The sequence below is a fragment of the Chrysemys picta genome, chromosome 9, assembly GCF_011386835.1.
Source record: "Chrysemys picta bellii isolate R12L10 chromosome 9, ASM1138683v2, whole genome shotgun sequence".
Lineage (NCBI taxonomy): Eukaryota > Metazoa > Chordata > Testudines > Emydidae > Chrysemys > Chrysemys picta.
Genome location: NC_088799.1, coordinates 82,658,311 through 82,679,083, shown reverse-complemented (window position 1 = coordinate 82,679,083; position 20,773 = coordinate 82,658,311). Strand labels below are relative to the sequence as shown.

The window sequence follows — 20,773 nt, the reverse complement described above, 5'->3', positions numbered from 1 at the left end:
AGAAGGATGTTAATACTGTAGTTAATAAACCAGCAGGAAGTACTGTATCAATACTCTCACTCTTCTCTTTCATCACTTAGGGTCCGAGTCCCTTTTCAGTTTTACACCAGAACAGCTCCATCAGCTTCAGTGGCATGGCTCCCAGTTTACACCAGTGTAAACAAGAGGAGACTCAGGCCCCTAATCTCCACTGGTCCAGAAGAGTGTCCCCTCAAATTCATCCCAAATCCCACATAGCAGTGCAACGCTCTAAGAAGGCGCACTCACATTTAAGAACAAAATTTGACTGAAGAAGTTAAAAACAAATGAAAAAATAAAAATTACGTAGGGCAAGTTGTTAACTCTCCTGCAGGAGAGTTCTGAAACCGTCTCTCTCACATCACACAGATTGCTCATACCAAAATAACCCAAATAAAAATACCTTATTTCAGTATTTCATAAATTAACTATAATCATCTGAATGGTTAAACAAGATCATAACCACATACAAAAATAAAAACAATAAAAGGCTAAGAGATTGTTTACTTTTGATTACATAAAATTTGCTAAATATTAGTTTCTATTTTAGATGCATGGTAAAACTGAACACAATGCCTCTTATCAGATCCTTTTTTAAAGTATGCAGTATTGTTGCAGTCATGTCAGTCCCAGGATATTAGAGAGACAAGGTGGGTGAGCTAATATCTTTTATTAGACTAACTTCTGTTGGTGAGAGAGACAAGCTTTTGAGCCTACCTAGACCTCTTCTTCGAAAGCTTGTCTCTTTCGCCAACAAGTTTTTAAAGAACATTTTAACATCAGATAAAATACTGTAACACTTTCAGCCTTTTCTATAAACCGAGCACAAAGCCAGGTATTTACTCTCCTAATCGGTTTTCCATCCCATGCCCCAAAGTGCACCCGCAGTTGTGTACACAGGATTTGTCTATTGTGGAGTGCGAGTTATGTTAATAGGTGGCAACCAACAACACACGGACCAGTCAAAGGCACGTGTCATACCTTCCAAGAGTTTCTGCAAGCTGCTCCGCATCACGTGGATGTTCTCTATGCCGATGAATTTAAAGCGAATGTTGTCATAGTTATCTTCATTCTCATAACCCTTACCAGCAGCTCGGTTTGCCATGGCATTTAACTGTAGAAATCAAGTGAAAAAAATGCATAAGCAAACCTGGCTCACAAATGCTTTTGATCTTCCAGAACAGCAGATATCAAGCAAAGCAAGTTCACAAGAGTGTGCATGGTGGGGAATGCTGTTATTTTTGCCCATGAATTGTTTCCAATAGTTTTACTAAAATTATGTGTGTGCAGTCAACTAACACTAGGCACAGGCCAAAGAAGAACTTGGATGCCAATTTCAAGCTGCCTAACACAAGGTAGTATCAAAAGCTTGTTTAACTACAGAAGTTTGTTATCACAACTGAGATTCATTTTCTTTTTAATTGAGATGCTAGCAAAAAAGCAACAGATAAAAGCAATAGTTACATATGAACACATCTCTTTCATCTAGCAGAATATTTTTATAAAGCACCATAAATGTACATGGTGCTGCATAAAATAAAAGGATTCCAAAGCATTTTACAAACATACAGTTTGTTTAATCTCTCACTAAAATGCAGCCAAATCAAAGATGGAACATGGCAGCTGTTTATCAGCAAACAGCAACCATGTGTAAGTTTACAACAGCAAGAATACAGTATTCAATTGAAGTTGCAGGAAGAAGTAAAGGAAAAGGGATGTTGATTACCCAGAATGGAATTGAGTCAGGCCCATACAAAAGTTACCATAAGATCTAGAATGGCCACAAGTAGACAGGATCTCAGTTTTAACTCTCAATCCCAAATCCATGGATTTTGGAAGTGGAGTATTTTGCCTCCATGGAAAGGAATGAGGTAGAGAGATTCAAATACACAAGCCTAGTAGCACAGAGTGAAAATAAATCTAGGTTATTTCATTCTACTTAAACAGGTTAGACACTGGTGGGATGGAGAAATAGGGCTAATTATAATCTCCTCCCTTGCCATCGAGTAGATTATCACTAAATAGCCATTAATTTAATCATAAATGTCGATGGAACACCTATCAAAGTACACAAGAGCAACACAAATGCCAGATTAATGGATTATGATCAATGTTACAACAAACAAATGATTATGGAACAAATAGCACAACAGAATTAGCTCTAGGAAACACCATACTCAGCAGCCGAAGACTTGATGAAATATCCTCCGTGTTTACCTGGAGGCGACACCTGATTTGCACCCCTTTTGTCCCATTTCCAGTCTAATACAGGTAATGCCAATACCCCTAATAGTAGATGAGCTCACTATTTCAGATTCAAAATGGCCAGCAGTATATTAGCTTTTTTTTTTTTTTTTTTTTTTGTAGTTGTAGAATATGCAAATCCCTACATTCCAATTTCCTTATGCCTAGAACTCCTCATGAATAGGTCCACAGACGCAGACATCTCACCTTGTTTTCAAGCTATTTATGTCTCAAGATGTAATCATTAGATGTTTCAGTGCAACTTCATGCAAACGTTTCCCGATCCCCTAGGTCAGAACTATTACTGAGCAAACATCCCAGCATTGAAATTTTAGCCCTGAATTGCCATTACTGAGGTAAAACTAACTCCATATACTGTAATGGCAGGGTTCACAGTGCACTAGCAACTGTTATTCTCACCAATGCAATATTAATTAAAATTACTTCTATGTCAGAAAATTGCAGGAACTGCACTTTTTCAGACTTTATGAAACCAGATAACCCTAAAATGCCACTGTGCCTCCCAACCATACCAATACTGGCACTTCAGACTTGTGCAACCAGTACTTTAAACTCCCCTCTCCATCTCAATGATAAACTCAGGGCCTAACCTCTGTACTGGAACCCATTCCACTGCCTCAGTCAACCACTAAGGGTCATTAGACTTGGGCTACTCTTAACTATAACTTCAGATAATCAGATAATCTAGGAACGAGTGCCCTTATGGTCACCACAGTTTGATCACACACAAATGAACGGGAGGAGGTGAGACATTAGGTCCAAGTACAGCAGCTGGACGCTGAGTTTATCATTAAGGAGTGGTGAGCTGGACACCAGTCTCATGGGGAAGGAAGGAGTGGCCTCTGATGTCCCCCACCATAATTTGAGCAGAGCTTCCTCATACTATACTAGGTTAGAGATCTGAAAACCATGATCCATTGGAAGCAGTGTTGACATAACAGATGTGAACTTTAGGAACATCCACAAATCCCATTAAGTGATACCTTTGGCCTTGTGTCTACAACATACATGAAGGGACTCCCCGGGTTGGCTTGTCTAATTGCCTGCAGCATCTGTTCATCCTCCAGACAGCGAGCACTGAACCCAGAGAGAGGCTGGCTACAGCGACATATGGCAGCCTGAAACACACAATAGTTTACTGTAGAGAAAAGATCAAAATCAGGAATATTTATTGCTCCGAGGGACACACTAAAATTTGATGGAGATGCTTCTAAGCCTGGTGTCTGTTTCACTGTAAAACTTCCGTCAAGTGGACAAATTAATGAAAAATTTCAGCTCATGCTTCTAATCTTTTCAAGAGCTTTGTGAATCTGAAGTAGGTTGTGCTTCTATGGAGACAATTATCCACCTCTTCTCAAATGCATTGCTCTTCTGCCTAATGACTTCTATCTGTTGTAATAATTGGGCCCCAAATTTACCTTAATTTTGCACTCAACTGTTAAAAGTATGTGGAAGTTCATAAAATGTCATCATAACCTATAACAAATGTTGATGGGGGAAAAATGCAAAAGGGAGATAGAACAACTGAATTAGTCTAAACAAAAAGGCCAACTTGATATGATCCAAGGACTGTGTTGAAATTATGCTTGCTAAAAACAGAAGATGTGGAGCTGGAAGTTAATGAGCCACAGCTTGTATGTTGGATATTAGGCCTAATTGGTGGACAAAATAATGAGGGCATGACATATTATACCTTGGGAAAGTATCTGTATATAATTGCGATATTGCATATAAAGCATGCCATGTGAGGTAGCAGGGGAAAGGTTATGATCAGCTGAAAGACATTGTTCTATCTAAATATGTGTATCACCAATGCATATGAAATTATAAGAATTGTGTTGTATAGTTTTCACTAAAATATGCTGTGGGTTTGGGAGGCACCCAAATACCAACTATACAGAGACAATGACAAGGGAGGTAACCAACACCCGGGTGGGTGCTGTTGAACAGACATCACCAACCATTGTCTAGCAAGGGAGCTACAATGCAATGACTCACATGCACTGATGAAGTGGTGAACCAATTAATAAATCTGCACTGCTCACCTTCAGCAGTGCAAGACGGTATATTCCTGAGGTACAGTGCTGGGAGGAATTTTGCTAATGCCTTTCTCTATGTGATTCCTGAGTGGCTTGTGGACCATTCACGCAATCTAGCGGAGCGTGGGGCTCCACATGCGGTTGTTCTGCTGAGTGATAGCAGCGCCTGGAGGGGCTTGCTGCTTGTCACTAGGCAAGGCATTGTGAGAGACAGCCCAGGCTGGAGAGATAAAGGGGCACAGCGGTCCCACTGTCCCAGGCTGCACTCTGGGGATTTCGTCAGAGGGGATGGGCTATTCCATCTATCACTCCCATTTTGGGTCCTTAAAACAAAGATCCTGTGGGGAAAGTACCAAAGGACTAAAAATGAAGAACAACAGATGGAAAGAACAGAAGAGGCTACTGGAGCGAGCTTCATATCATGGATGCCACTCCCACCATTTCCTGGGACTCCAGGCCTTCACCATCCTGATCCTGAGAGGTGTCCTGATCAGAAGAGGCCGGAAAGAGAGGGACTCAGATGACATTACCATCTCTACCAGCTCCAACTGAATCCCAACTAACACTTGCAAAGACAGTTATTACACCTCTACCCCGATATAACACGAATTCAGATATAATGCGGTAAAGCAGCGTTCGGGGGGGGGGGGGGGGGGGGGGAGGGCTGCGCACTCCAGTAGATCAAAGCAAGTTCGATATAACGCGGTTTCACCTATAACGCAGTACGATTTTTTTGGCTCCCGAGGACAGCGTTATATCAGGGTAGAGGTGTACCATCTTCAATACCATCTAAGAGACTGTCAAACAAGGGGACATTTCTTTCTAAGCCTGGACTTTAACAACAACAGCATCTCCAGCCCATCTCAACTAACTTCTCTTTTCCCCAAAAAGACAGTTACCACCACCTTTGATTCCATTTAAGAGACTGTCAAACAGGGTTTTTCCTTTTAAAAACTCTCTCCAGCTAAAGGGAAGAAGGGATGCTGTTAAAATTAAAGCCTTATTTAATACTTCAAATTTCAAATGCTTTAACTGTTTTTCCTTCTTTTCTGTATCTTTAAGAAAAGGTTAAAAATTTTTAATGGTGTGTTTGCCATGCTACCAAGCAAGCTGAGGTCTCCAATATAAAAGCCCAGACATTGTTTAATGTTGGACAGTGACTGGTTTATTTGGCCCATTTAGTCTAATACATACAACATATCCCAACTGTTGCTGTCCCCCTTCCCCTTATCTACTCCCCTTCTCTTGCTCTGACTTCCTCTCTTCATGACTTTAGTTAGCTGTTATTGATCCACACTTGTAGCAATGCTGAACTTGACTGTACACTTCAGTAGTTTCTGACAACACAACTCCATGCAATTGTTGGGTCAAGGCAAGCTTCCTTCGGAAAGCACCTCGAGCCTAACAATTTAACTGTGACAGTATTTTGCTAATCTCTGTGCCTGAAACAATGCTGAAACAACAAAGCTAAAAAGGCTGCATTCTACTCTTCAGTTAGAACAAACTTCACTTATTCTGAGCTAATACAAAAAAAATAGGGATTTGTTCCAAGCTACTTCCTCCTGTTCAAAAGTCAGAAAATTTAGCTGAGTTAAGTTGCAACTTGTTAAAGATTGTCCATTGTAACTAACTTAATCATTTACAAACCCCAAAAGGCATTTCTTACAATTGGTCAAAGTGAGATTTCAAAGAGGAGGTTTGAAAGGATCATGCTTTTTTTATGCTGGTTTAGAGGACAACCTTTGCCAAGTCATTGTTTTATTTGGGGAAAAGGGGAAAGTAACAAAAAGGGTCTCAACTTCTGATAGCTGAAGTTGTGTTTGTTTAGAAATTTCTTCAAAAGTATAAAACAATAGTTACACTTGCATATCCATTGCTCATAGAAGGATCTCAAGTGCTTCAAAAAACAATTAAGCCTCAACTCCTTATGAAATAGGTCAGCATTACCCATATCTCACAGATTATACCAGGTCATCTAGCAAGTTAGTGGCAGAGATACAATTCCGGGCTTCTGTTCTAACAACTTGATCACATTCTTTCCCTATATTAAAGCTGGGTGGGCAGCAAGAAAAATAACGAGAAGAGTAGAATGTGCATAACTAACATTGTTTTCTTTGTAAAGATAGGAAAGCACTGGGATGCGCCCTCTGCTTCTGAACTTTGAACTTCCAAGCACAGTTGCTTTATTAGCAGCCTTTGGCACCACTATTTCTGGAGGGTACGTGTTGCAGACCTAGAGTACAAAGGGGGGGAAAAATCCAATAATTATTTGCCAGCTTGATATTAAGATGCCTGAATAATCATTGAAGATTTGTTGTTACTTAGCTTTAATAAACAGCAACCATGGATCAGCTTGATATACAACCAAAATTAATCTTTCAAAAGATTGAAATAATTAATGCTGTTTTTCAGATATGTGAAACACTATCATTAATATGGATGCACGAAACTAAGTATACATATGATATATTAATTCCAATTCGTCCTTGAAGAAACAAGACAACAGCAATGCATAAAATAGTAAGGTTATACTAATAAACTGCATCTTCTGAGGGTCGTGGCTCATGTAGGAGCAAAGACTAGAAGTGAAGAAAGGTTGTTAAATTAAATAAAATAATTTCCCCCCTCCAATGCCCTGTGCATCTTGGAATGAGCTCCAACCACACAGGGTGTATACTCACAGCCTGGTGTTACCACGATACGCGAATAATTTTCAGCACCCAAAAATGTTAAGGCTTGGAGTCTTTTCAGTGTACACTTCAGACACAAACTATTCTCAAAGCTAGTCTTTACTTAGATTTTGTTGTTTTTAAACCTAAACTGGGAAACCTTAGAGGAATTAAAAATAAAAAGATCCCAAATGAGAGTTACACACTGAAGCCTAAATTTCAAAAGTGACTAATGATTTTGGGTGATCAACTTCAGATGGCTGAAGAGACTTAATTTTCAGGAAGTGCTGGGAGCAACCTTTCAGCGGCCCCAAGTTGGGCGTTCAAAAAACTGAGGCACCAAAAATTACTGGTCACTTCTGAAAATGTATGTCTGTGGTCCTTGGTGGATATCCATTGCCTGGTGGCAGAAGTATATACACAATACAATTTAATAGACTGCCACCTTTCTCAGATTTGACTGCTTTGTCTTTTAGTCAGGAAAGGAATCTTTTCATGTACAATTTCCAAAGAAATATAGAGAACATTTTAAAGCAGGTGTCTGAACAACTGATGCTTAAAATCTTTCTTGGCATAAAGCTTGTTGGGTTTAACTGAGCTTAAAGAGAGGAGAGAAGAAGGCAACTGGCAAGAGCAGCTCAGTAGGAGTGGAAGAATCAGGGATTTAGGCCCGTTTTTTCTGAGAGAGGATTGAAACCAAGTAGAGAATAAGCCAGTTTTACTGCTTTTGTTCTTTTCCCTTTACTCCCAACCTGAGAAGGCAGAGTGGTTCCACTGCTCTTCCACACAGCAGATACCCACCTGGGTATGTAGATATGGGAAGGGGGATTAGGGAGGTTCCATTCTACCTAGGGAAGCTAAAGGAATCTTAGTTTCCTGGTGAGTTTGTTTGATGCTTCTCTAGAAAATGAATATCTGGTATTTTCCCAGTGGGATCATGCAAATCAAGCAGAGACTGCAGCTCTCTGCTCTTTTACAGTATCATTATCTCTGGCTTCATATCAAGAAGATGATGCTTTAGATAGTCTGAGCTCACTTCTCCCAAGGCATCAGTTACGCAGCAGAAGAAGGGCTGTTGCATGTCATTAGTACAAATAAAAGGATGTTACACTGAGTGGCTACTTTGCACAATAAATTACCTCATAGTCTTTATTAGCATCTGTTATTTCCCAGAAGTCATTTGGAATTCCCATACGCTGATAATCTACTTTTAAATCAATCAACTTCCATCCAATCTCCCGGTTATCTTTTGGCATTTTGGGGTTATAAGAAAATGCATAAAGTTCTTCAGGTTTCACTGGGGAGAGGAAATTTAAAAATTAAGTCAAGAGAAAAATTTAATACACATGCAAAAGAAAGTGAAATGTTCAACACTTTCTCCTAAAGATTGTCCCTGGAGTCAGGCACACAGGGAAAAAAATCACCATTTTGCAGTTAGATTACCACTAAATGAAAACTAGTAGAACCAAACCTTTTCCGGTTCTTTGGCATATCATTATACCAAACATTTAAAGAAGTCAGTAAAGAATGATTGGGAAACCTAGAAACATACATATGTTATTATACCATACCAGGGGACTGAAGAAAAAAATACAGCAAGTTACTTGTACTTTTCTAACATGACCAACCAACTATACTAATAGTGTTGTTAGTAGTTTGTTATGCACTTCTTCCCCATTCTCTTTAGAGGAAACCTTTGCATGCATGCTATTAGAGACTGAATACACGTTGTCAATAACTCAGGATTATGAAAAACCTGTAAACATTGTCCATCAGAAGGTATTGTCTAAATTACCACCTTATGACTTAAGATATCATATATGTTGTACGGATTCTTTACCTTTGTTACTAACAACATCACAGATGAAAACTGGCACAACTTGAAGTATCTATTTTAATTTTCACCATTTTTGTTTGTTCACTTGTGGAACTTTATTCAGCCTGAAAAAGATATCTAGTCTGCTTCTTGTGCACTAGCAAAATGTTGCTGTTCAGGGCATACTGAGAGCACAGAGGTATGGTTTAAATTAAAAAAAAAAAAAAAGTTAGTGAAAAACATTTCTAATCATATTAGATGATATATGATAGAGTGCCTAATGACAAAAATATGAGTTCCAACACCTCTCAGGATCAAGGACTATATTTATGAAGGGCAATATGTTAAGGGCCAAAATTGTACATGTAATGTTCATTCATATGTACATATATGATCCTGAGATGCATTCAAATTCATATTTTAATCATTGGCAATTGCTTCTGCTCAGGACCCAACCGGATCAGGTCCACACATAGCACCTGTACCCTGTATCATGATGCTAAACAGAATACAAACATCCACCATAAAACCAAGTAAGCACTAAAATAAGTGTTTTAAAATGAATAACCTTAAAAGTTTTAATTTTAGACTTAAAGCAATTTATTTCCTACTTAACAGGTTTCTTTAAGAATACATTGGCCTTTTCCAGCAATGCATGAAGAGTTAATCCATAAACAGCAGAGAGCAACTAAAACTTACAGATTCTGCAAAGAGTTCACACAACACAGTTCTTATCAGCCTGTAGCTTCCCATTTCAATAGTGTGCTCTCCTTCCTGCAGGAAAACTCGATAGATCTCTTGAGTATTACTGTCAGCCCAACAAGGGCTTCAGGCTGAGTCTGACAAATGGTAATTCCTCCAGCCCCTCCACACCACGCCTCCAATTTCCTTCCTTCTCTTAAAAAAAATGCAAATCCTGTCAATAACTCACTCAGCTGATACTCAAGACAGCAAGCTCTCCTGAGACAGACGGAGTCCTGACAGAGTCTGATAAAGTACCCAGTTTGCCGAACAGGTAACCCTCAACTGTCAATCACATACTAGCAAATAATGAATGATTATTTGCTCTGCCAGACCAGATGAAGCAGGCATACAAACAGAAATCTTAAACTGACAAGAGTAAACTGTGAGAACCCACGAATAGGACAGAATAGTTACATAAGTTACATATGCAGTCACAGGGCAATAGAAACCAACTAATTTTTCATCTCCTGCAAGTGATAGTTACCATAGTACCTGTAATATTTCATAGCTATAGGAACAGTAATAGCCATTAACAGAGCACCAGGAACTTATGTATGATCATATGCCAGATTACAAAGTTTTAATTCTAATACTGTAATAAGGAGACTGAATAGCTCAGGAGATTAAATGAGGGTTTGTATCATATTGTAGTCCTCTAAGTCATCAGTTCAAACCTAGTCCAGGGTTCAAGCACTTTGCTGGGACAGCATGGGCAAGGTCTGCACTGCGCCTGTATAAAGGATTTCATTTTACCAGGCTGTCAGTTTAGCATCTTTCACCAATACTAAAAGAGAATCATAAGAAAGTTCTTCTGGAATAGCAGACTAGAAACATTTCAGAGGGCATGAACAATTCTGCCTTAAGACTCTCCCAACCATCTCATTTACACAGTAATAAATACAAGGGCTGTTGATTAATCACAGTTAACTCAGACGATTAACTCAAAAAAAAATTAATTGCAATTTTAATCGCACCATTAAACTTCAGAGCCTACAAGTCCACTCGGTCCTACTTCTTGTTTAGCCAATCGCTAAGACAAACAAGTTTGTTTACATTTACAGCAGATAATGCTGCCTGCTTCTTATTTACGTCACCAGAAAGTGGGAACAGGCATTTCCATGGCACTTTTGTAGCTGGCATTGCAAGGTATTTATGTGCCAGATACGCTAAACATCCGTATGCCTCTTTATGCTTCAGCCACCAACTGCCCCCCAGGACTCCACCCCCTACCTAAGCCTCCCTGCCTCTTGTCCCCTGACTGCCCCCTCCTGAGACCATCCCCCCATCCTAACTGGCCCCCTAGGACCCTACCCCCTACCTGTACCCTGACTGCCCCAACCCTTAGCCACACCCCCACCCCCAGACAGACCCCTGGGACTCCCACGCCCCATCCAACCACTCCCCACCCCCTGACAGCCCGCCCCAGAACTCCTGACCCATCTAAACCCCTCCGCTCACTGTCCCCTCACTGCTCCGATCCCTCTCCCCACTCCTGCCTCCTGACAGCCCCGCCCCCAGAACTCCCAACACACACACCCCCGCTCCTTGTCCCCTGACTGCCCCCTCCTGGGACCCCTGCTCCTAACTGCCCTCCAGAATCCCACCCCCTACCTAAGCCTCCCTGTTCCTTGTCCCCTAACTGCCCCCTCCTAAGACCCCCCCCCCTAACTGCCCCCAGGACCCTCCCCCCTACCTGTACCCTGACTGCCCAGAACCTTATCCACACCCACACCCCCAGAAAGCCCCCCCCCGAACTCCCGACCCCCCCCCTCCCATCTCTGGACTGCCCCCTCCAGAACTTCCCTGCTCCTTCTCCGACCCCCTGACCCCCCTTGTTGTTGGTCTTCGCCTAATGTCTCTGTGAGCTTGCTCAGGAACGGCCTGAGCCGTTCGTCCCGGCAGGCTGGGCAGCAGTGGGGGAGGAGCTCCAGGCTGCCGGAGGCGATCTGCAAATGCAGGGAGGGAGGGAGGGATCTCTGCTGCAGGGGAAGCGGAGGAGGGGCTCTCTCTGGCTGTCGGAGCCCCATGTAAGTGGCACCATCCGTCCGGCTGCCCTGTTAGCCGCGCGTGCTCTGCATGGGGGGGGTGGGGGGGAGAAGGGAGTCCGGACATTTACAAATTCCCCCCGGACGCTATTTTTAGCTCAAAAAACCGGACATGCCCAGGGGAATCCGGACAAATGGTAACCCTATAAAAGAGCAACATTCAGATGCGGAATCTACAGAACCCAAACCACCAAAAACGAAAATCAACCTTCTGCTGGTGGCATCTGACTCAAATAATGAAAATGAACATGCATCAGTCCACACTGCTTTGGATTGTTATTGAGCAGAACCCATCATCGGCATGGACGCATGTCCCCTGGAATGGTAGTTGAAGCATGAAGGGACATATGAATCTTTAGCACATCCGGCACGTACATATCTTGCGATGCCAACTACAACAGTGCCATGTGAATGCCTATTCTCACTTTCAGGTGACATTGTAAACAAGAAACGGGCAGCATTATCTCCTGCAAATGTAAACAAACTTGTTTGTCTGAGCACTTGTCTGAACGAGAAGCAGGACTGAGTGGACTTGCAGGATTTAAAATTTTAGATCGTTTTATTTTTGAATGCATTTTTTTGGTACATAATTCTACATTTGTAAGTTCAACTTTCATGATACAAGTACTGTAGTGCAATCTCTATTAGGTGAATTGAAAAATACTATTTATTTTGTTTTTTACAGTGCAAATACTTGTAAAAAAATATAATGTGAGCACTGTACACTTATTATTCTGTGTTGTAATTGAAATCAATATATTAGAAAAGGTAGAAAACCTCCAAATACATTTAAATAAAACAAAAATAGAATACCATTATCTATGCTATTAATTGCATGGTTAATCTTTTTAATTGGTTGACAGCCCTAGTAAATACTGCATTTGCTTGCAAGCTACCAGCCCTCTTCTGAGGGCCAGAATTTTGTGCTTCAACAGTGCGCTAAGTAAACAGCAGCTCAACAGTGCGTTAGGTAAACAGCAGCTCAACAGTGGTGGAAATGGCTTAAGATTTCAAATCCTTTCAAATCCTTCCTTCCTGTGCTGATTGAGGAAAGCCAACAGCCCGATAACCACAGTTTTCCCCATTGCACAAACATACTTGCCAATTAGTTGCCTTTAGATTTCAAAACAGACTCACTCCTGAGTACCTGGCTGTGAAAGTTTAAGCAAGGATGTATACACTTCATGGCAATCCCGTTCATGTCCAATGACAAAGTGTGCCACACGGAAGTTCTTGCAGTGAATAAGCAATGGGCATCCAGATGTGGTCAGAGGCAACTTCTCCACAGTAGCTATATGATGATGTAGAATCTGAAAAACAGGAAGGGAGACTAAATCTTTCTGCACCAGCTGACAAGTGAGAATTATAATCAGATATGAATGATTCTGCAACAACATTGTGAGCAGTTTCTGCTTAGCTAATCATTTCCTTACAGCACCTAGTCCAACACCACAAGCTCCTTCTTTGCTAATTAGTGACAAATTACCTAGCAAACATGAAAAATCCAAATAGCCCCTCAAGTTGGGTTATTTAATTAAGGGGTGGGCAACAAAAAATGTATTTCCTTTGCATGGTCAAATTGCACAAAGGAAAATGAGAGCTTTTCAATTATAATAGCTATTGATCAGTCTATTTTTGGTGTTGGAAACTACCTACGTTTGGGGGGAAATCATGGACACACTTGCATTGCTTAATGCCAACATTAACTAGGATGGAAATGATACAGTAGTCACTGAATTGCAGTCATTTATTAAAAAAGATGACTCAAGATACTGAATCTTATTCTCAAATGAAAACAGTTATGCTAGCAAACACAAGAAACAAGTTCCTGGAGATTTAAAAGTTCTGCAGATACACAGTGTAAGTCTGCTAGACCACATAGCACATCTTCACCAGATACACGACATTGGCACAGCTGTATCAGTGCAGCTGCACCAAGGTAGCATGGTAATGTAGACTTGCCCTCAGGCTGAAGTACAGCTGCCTTCAACTCTTCATACATCCAAATGCTGTAAATTAAGATATTGTGGTCTAGCATATTGAACTTGGGGGACGGAGGTCAAGCAAGCTGGGTTCTGTTCCTGAATCTAACACTGTCTAAAAGATAAGAACTCTATTTTTGTAAGACACTTTCATGTAAAGTGCTATAAAAGTTTATTATTATAACCTCCGAATTAATGGAACCACAATTACACACAACCAAAATCAGACATTTAACTTTATATTTTTACAAGTTCCACACATTACAATATACCCAGGTTTCTTTTCGGACTTCAGCTGAAGCATCCACATAGATCAGATGGGTAGCTGTCAGGTATAACGTCCCATTTGCTGGCTTCCTATTGGTATAACGATCTAGTAATTTGACATTTTCTACCTGCAATATGGAAAAGGGAAGAAAAGCAAATCAACTTACAGCTAAAAGGTCTGTAATTTACATCTGAAGTACAGCATGTATAAATGTTCAATGCACAGCTCAGAAAGGATGCTTGAGTAAAGGTTTCTCCTGCAACATTAACTCAGCCACATTGAACATCCTGTATGTTTTATGCTACAGATAAATAAAATATAGCCTTGAAAGATTCTATTCACCTCAAATGATTAATTTTTGACAGGTAACTAACATTTTAATTCTCTCTTTATCAAGCTTTATGGTAACTGATGAAAGACAGACAAGTAGATTTTGTGCCTGAGATGGTCATAAAAGTTTGCCATTTTGCAAGGTTGCAGAGATATTTTAAGGTTTAAGAAAATACAGGAAGGAAAAGATGCTGCATGTGTAACATGAATAAGTTAACAATGCGGTAGAAACAGCCCTCTGGAATTTCCTATACTTCTGGATGCTTGATTTCTCAATTCTAACTTTGCATTAACGTTGGTTTTTATACTTAGTTTACAGGTATGTAGTTTCTTTAAGAGAAGGAGAAAGTACGAGTAACTGTCTATATAGCAGAGTTCTTAAATGTGAACACCCATTTTTCTAAGCCACACTAAGATAACCAGTAGAGTCAACAGAAAGTTACAATGCTGTGAAAAATATGAACTTATGTTTAAAGTTTAAAATTATTGAACTGATTTTCTTCAGGCTCATGTCCTTTTTCAATGAGGACGATAAGTAGTTAATTTCATTTTAGCAGATGAGCAAAAACTTAGTTGGAATGTATATAGGAAGTATCTCTCTCTCACACACACACTTCAATAAAAATCAAAAGTAAAAAGTCACTGTTGGACTGAGAGAAAGCATGGAACAAGAAAGCATGGAACATTTCAGGCCAAAAATAAATGTAAGAAAATTCTAAGCAACTGGAAGTGGAGGGTTAGAACGCAAGCCTCATTTCAACATTATATATTTTACATCTATAGCAATAAGCACCATAGTGGCCCTTTATCAGTCCAATGAGGAATAGCTGTATGGACATTAAAGTGCCTAGTGCAAGTGTACTCAATTATCCCTCTCAATACATACTAGACCTAGTGTTTAAAAATACACTTTATAACTAAAGAGTAAAAAAATTGCTAACTTTACTGAAAGGGCCACAGCAATGAATTAACAGCTGGCAGGATATGCTTAGCAAGCAAATGTAACATGTCACTTGCAAGATTACCCACTATTTTGAAAGTTATTTATATTTTGTTTTATTAAGTTGCCCTCTGATTTCAGCCACACACACACACTGGTGTGGTGGAGTATTTGCACATTCTGGAACATGGCAGAGTTAAAATGTACAAGAGCCCTACTCTAACCACTTCATGGACCAGTATGCTTGAAAAATTCCACTTGCTACAACCAGTTATAGTGGGGAAGCATCAAATGTCAGTGACTGAAAATACACAACAGTTGTATCAAGTAGTTTACCATACCAAACTTGTTAGTGACATCTTAAACAAATGTGAGGATGTTCAAATATATGCATTCTTTAAATGAAGGCAAAAAACACAGAACACTAATTGGAAGAAAATTATGTTTTAACCGTGAATCAATCCTGGCAAAACATACCAGGCTGAAAGTAGAGCTAGTCAAAAGTAATGCCTTTTAATTTTTTGGTGTTTTCTGTTTTCAATTAAAACCCAAAGAATCCCATGAACTTTTTTTGATTACAATTAAAGTGTTTATCTTAGATTCTTTTTGTGGGAAATAAAATACATTTCCCAAACAGCTCTATTTGACTGTGCCTAGGTCTGAAGTTCTAGTCACAATGACTTCAACATGGGAAACAGCAGTTCAAGCTCACCCACATCATCCCACCAATGTGGCTCAATTTTCATCTTAGGCTTCGTCTACACTGCGTATCACAGCAGCACAGCTATGCCACTGTAAGGTCTCCCATGTAGCCGCTCTTTGCGGGCAGAAGAGAGCTCTCCCGCCAGCGAAATAGAACCACCCCAACAAGCAGCGGTAGTTTCATCCACACTGGCACTTTTCACCAGTAAATCTTTTGTCGGTGAGGAGTATGTTTTTTTCACACCCGACTGACAAAAGTTTTACCAACAGACGTGCTAGTGTAGACATAGCCTAAATGGACCACCTATAGAACTGTAAAGCGTCAATTAGCACCAATCGGAGGCCATGTGCATGATATCATCAATTAGAACCTGATTGATATAGTTACATTTACTTCTTAGGTCACCGAATAGCTAGGTGGCAACTTTGTTACTAGCAACTTGAGTTTGATTTAAACAAGTGGAATAGCTGTTTAGTTGCCAATCCTCAAGTCATCCCAAAATGAACAGTTTAATTAAAAATCAACCATGACTTGTGGTCACTAATGGCCTAAATAAGATGTTTAAAAAAAGAAAAAAAAAGAAAGAAAAAGAAAACCACAACCCAATGTATTCCCCCTTCTTTTAAACATAAGCAAAATACTTCTAGGGATGTTTCATAAACACTACTCACCTTTAAGGAAGTTACAAGGTAGCAGCATCACATATTTTAGAGCAGCCTGCGAAACTAATTTGTAATCTTTTACTCGCTCCCAGGAGCTGATTACCAATGGAAGGGATGGCACGTTCAGTTTTCATCTAAAGCTATTCATTTTAAGCACAATGTGAACAGTTTGTAAACAATTAGAAAAGCTTTTCAGCATTCAGAATAGTATTCTAAGTCGAACAGACAAAGCCTTTTAAGCTACTATAACTCCTCCAAAGCTTTATCTATACTGGAGAAATTAACTAGCGTAGCTAGCATCCAATAACTCCCCTGTATGGAAACTATTAGTGATTTTATTCTGGAACAATTAGCCCACTTTATGATTGGAGTAATTATTTCAAAATAAGGTGTCCATACAGGGAGTTATGGCAGAATAGCTTAGTCTGCAATAAGTATGCTGGTCAATTTCCTTGTGTAGACAAGCTTTAAGGTTACGTTTACACTTCTACTTATGTCGGCAAAACTTATGTCGCCCAAGGGTAAGTGGTAAGGTGCACAGCACTCTGTCGGTGGGAGAGCTTCTCCTGCCAACATAGCTACTGCCACTCATTGGGGGTGGATTAATTATGTCAACAGGAGAGCTCTCTCCCTTTAGCACAGAGCAGCTACAGGAGAGATCTTACACCAGCACAGCTGAATCAGTACAATTGCACCACTGCAAGCTCTCAGAGTTTTTGCGCTGTCAGTTTCAGCGGTCATCGTGAACCGGGTGAAAGAAAAGCACTGGTTTGTGTACTGACTCACTTCCACAGGCATCAGAGAATGTTGCAGCACTTCCATTGCTGCTCGCACTGAGGGCAGCTATCCCATGGTGCAGCTCTCTCCACTTTGACGACAGGTTTTGTGGGAAGGGGGGGGAGATTGCAGGGCACCTTGGGTCCCTGCACAGCCTCCTCTCCCCAAACACTGATCAGCTCCAGTAGCTCAGCATTGCTCCAAGCAGGGGATCGTTTGCTTTGTGGAACAGGCATTGTCACCTGGCCGGATGAGAAGTGAGCACTTGCCAAGAAAACAGGAAGGGGAGTTTCAAAGTTCCCGGGGCTTTACAGGGGGAGGGGTGGATGTCTGTTTACCTAGCGTCAGAGCAGCAGAGCTGCTGGCCAGAGTGGTCACCTAGGCACTGGGATATCCTGAAGAAGCTAAAAGCTCTGTAAATAGGAAGAACGTGCCTTCACTTGCACATCACCACAGAAGCATCACCAATAAGAACTGCATGCTTCTTGTGGAGGTGGTCTTCTTTCTGCGGAGAAACTTCTGAGTTTCACCACAAAAAGTCATTGGCAAGTGTAGCACGGTTTTTGTACACACACACAAAGGACTTTTTCCCACTTTAAATGGCAAGTGTGGACATACCCCAAGTAACATACTGTATCGGATAATAAGTACTGTTCATGAGTAGCAAAAACCAAAATTCTAAAGCAAAAATACACAATGCTCATAACAGTCCACAAACAAGGCCACTAACATAACTTTTGATGTAATGAAAAGAAGTTCTTGTTTAAACACACTGGAGACTACAACAAAATCAAACTAGTTAGTCTAGTTGTCTGAATCCAAGACACTTGGTAGCTCTCAACCATAACTCACCTGTTTGTCCAACACATCAGAACAACTCAAGAGCCAATGGAAAAATCCTGGATAGGGATACTCACCTCATCCCTAAAAAACTGAAAATGTAATGAGTGAGTTATTTCATCTCACCTTGAATCACATGTTCATTAGTATTTTTAAAGGCATCTGCTCTCACTGAAGCAATTTCAGACCTTGAAAGTAGCAATAAAATACACTTAAAAGATCAGTAAAAACACCTGTGGGCACACAGCATCCCGTCATCTAGTGCAAATAAAACTTTCATTATGGGTTTTATTTTAAAGATCACAACAGAAAAGTGCAGTAAGCACAGATTATAAGAGCCATGTTCAAGTTCCCACATATGTAACTCAAGAGCGAACAGATACTCTAACCTCATAATTAAACAATAAAACCATAACACAGAAAATCATGTTCTTTACACCAAGGGTTTAATCCCACACATCCTATTAATATGAGCCCTCCAGATTGCAATTTAAGATTTGTTAACCCTTCAGGTTATTTTATGCATTCATAGAACATCCGTCAATGTAGTACTCAGATACAGTTTTGACCGGCAAACAAGAATTCACCGAAGTAGAGGACATATACAGATCTTTAGATCATATACAATATACAATCTTTATTATTTTTACTACACTTGGAACAGGGAATCTTGACTGATTAATAATATAGAGAATTTTCACTGTTGCTGCTAGGTATCTGTCACAACCCTGGTAAGAAAAATGGGGCATGTCAGAAAACAGAAGCTTCAGAATCCCAAATCTATAGTCCGGGCCCAAAGACAGAAATGATCAGACCTGGGACTAAAAGCAACCGAGAAGAAGAGAAGTGGAAAAGCTGTCTTAGGGAGACTGTCACAAAGAAGACAGCTGGAGTGCGGGGGAAATGATTTAGAGTGTTTCAGGGACCAGAGGTTAGGAAGTAACAGGGGGAGGTTTTAGAAAGCTGGGAAATGGGGTTTCGGAAGCTAAGGAGAGGATGAGAGGTTTTCAGGGACACTGAGGAAGCTGTAGGGGGAAGAACAGTTACAGATATATTTGAAAGGCAGGGAGGGTACTGGGAAAGCCAGAGGGTCGGAGTCAGACGGGATGCCGGGGCAGGAGACAGGGAGGGAAGCAGCTGAGCCCTAGGGGATGGAGGAGCACTGGGGAAGCCAGGAAGGTGGTTGAAGATAGGGAGGAAAGGGGGGAGAGCCAGATGGGATTGGGGAGGGGGGCACTGGGGAAGCTGGGGCAGGAGGTTGGAGACAGGGAGGGAAGTGGGGGAGGGGAGCCAAATGGGATGGGGGGCCCACTAGAGAAGCGATGGGAATGGGGTGGGGGCTGGAAAAGCAGAGAGAAGGGCACAGGGAAAGCAGAGGTGGGGGCAGAAGCTGGGTTGGGGGGCAGTGGGGAAGGTGGGGGAAATGGGGGGCGGAAGCTGGGTTGGGGGGGCACTGGGGAAGCCGAGGAGGGAGGAATGGGGGGAGCGGGGAAAGCAGAGGTAGGGGGCGGAAGCTGGGTTGGGGGGCAGTGGGGAAGGCGAAGGGAATGGGGGGGCGGAAGCTGGGTTGGGGGGCAGTGGGGAAGCCGAGGAGGGAGGAATGGGGGAGCGGGGAAAGCAGAGGTAGGGGGCAGAAGCTGGGTTGGGGGGCAGTAGGAAAGGCGGAGGGAATGGGGGGGCGGAAGCTGGGTTGGGGAGCAATGGGGAAGCCGAGGAGGAAGGAATGGGGGAGCGGGGAAAGCAGAGGTAGGGGGCGGAAGCTGGATTGGGAAGGCAGGGGGAATGGGAGCCGGGAAGGCAGAGGTAGGGGGCGGATGCTGGGTTGGGGGGCAGTGGGAAAGGCGGAGGGAATGGGGGGGCGGAAGCTGGGTTGGGGGGCAGTGGGGAAGGCGGAGGGAATGGGGGGGGGCGGAAGCTGGGTTGTGGGGCAGCGAGCACTGGCGGGGCCTGTATCGGCGGAGTCCCCGGAAGAGGCGGGGACGCTGGAGCTGGCTGTCCTACCTTCGGGGTGGTGATGTGCTCCATGGCCCCGACCCGACCTGCCCGCTCCCCTCCTCACTCAGGAGCCACCATGGGTCACAACCCGGCCTCCTCCTCCGCCATCTGCACAGGCCTGGTCCCGCACCTCTCGCTCAAACATCGCGAGACTCTGTCGCGAATCCGGCGTGAAGCCCCTGCCGCCATCTTGGCAGAGGGCAACTTGCCCATACATGTGCTGCTGGGGGCCCATTACACAAGCTGTAGGTCTTAGGCCAAAGGGCCTAGAGAGGACCCCAGCCAGGCCAGAGAGGTCTGGGCAGAGACATAGCTAGGGCTACAAGGGCTCATACACAGGAGGGTTAACAATGCCCATAACTTTAGAGCAGTTCTAAAGGGATCCTGTGATGGCCTCAGTGGTCATTTTAAACAGGCTCCAGCCCTCCTCGTGGTAGAGATGGGGCTGCCAACCTCCAGGATTGGCCTGGAGTCTCCAGGAATTAAAGATTAATCTGTAATTAAAATTATGTAATGTGAGGAAATCTCCAGGAATACATCCAACCAAAGTTGGCAACCGTAGGTAGAGAACAGCTCAAAACCAGGCACTCTCAACACCAGAACCAGGAGTCCATGTGTTATTGTTGTTAAAGTCTTGTACCAGTCTCATGGTTTTTGAGGTTCCAACTCATGATTTGTTA

At 42.0% G+C, this 20,773-nt stretch overlaps 1 protein-coding gene across 15 annotated transcripts in view; it reads right to left on the bottom strand.

The window, feature by feature from the left end:
- Positions 1–20,254, bottom strand: part of MTMR8 (myotubularin related protein 8) — a 37,929-nt gene extending 17,675 nt beyond the window's left edge. For 3 of the 15 annotated variants that reach the window (XR_010590418.1, XR_010590419.1, XM_005295676.5), the window contains exons 1-7: positions 20,100–20,254; positions 13,851–13,973; positions 12,744–12,906; positions 8,131–8,288; positions 6,427–6,555; positions 3,267–3,401; positions 1,000–1,132 (exon numbers count right to left, since the gene is read on the bottom strand). Coding sequence is in view for 9 of the 15 variants with exons in the window: in XM_005295676.5 (XP_005295733.1) it covers positions 1,000–1,132; positions 3,267–3,401; positions 6,427–6,555; positions 8,131–8,288; positions 12,744–12,906; positions 13,851–13,973; positions 20,100–20,123 (865 nt within the window). In the remaining 6 variants the exon portion in view is untranslated. Of the gene's footprint in view, positions 1–999; positions 1,133–3,266; positions 3,402–6,426; positions 6,556–8,130; positions 8,289–9,506; positions 10,592–12,694; positions 12,907–13,838; positions 13,974–20,099 lie in introns of those variants that run through there. The other 12 variants (XM_008175953.4, XM_024112461.3, XR_010590422.1 and 9 more) reach the window with 10 other exon arrangements.
- Positions 20,255–20,773: the final 519 nt, after the last annotated feature.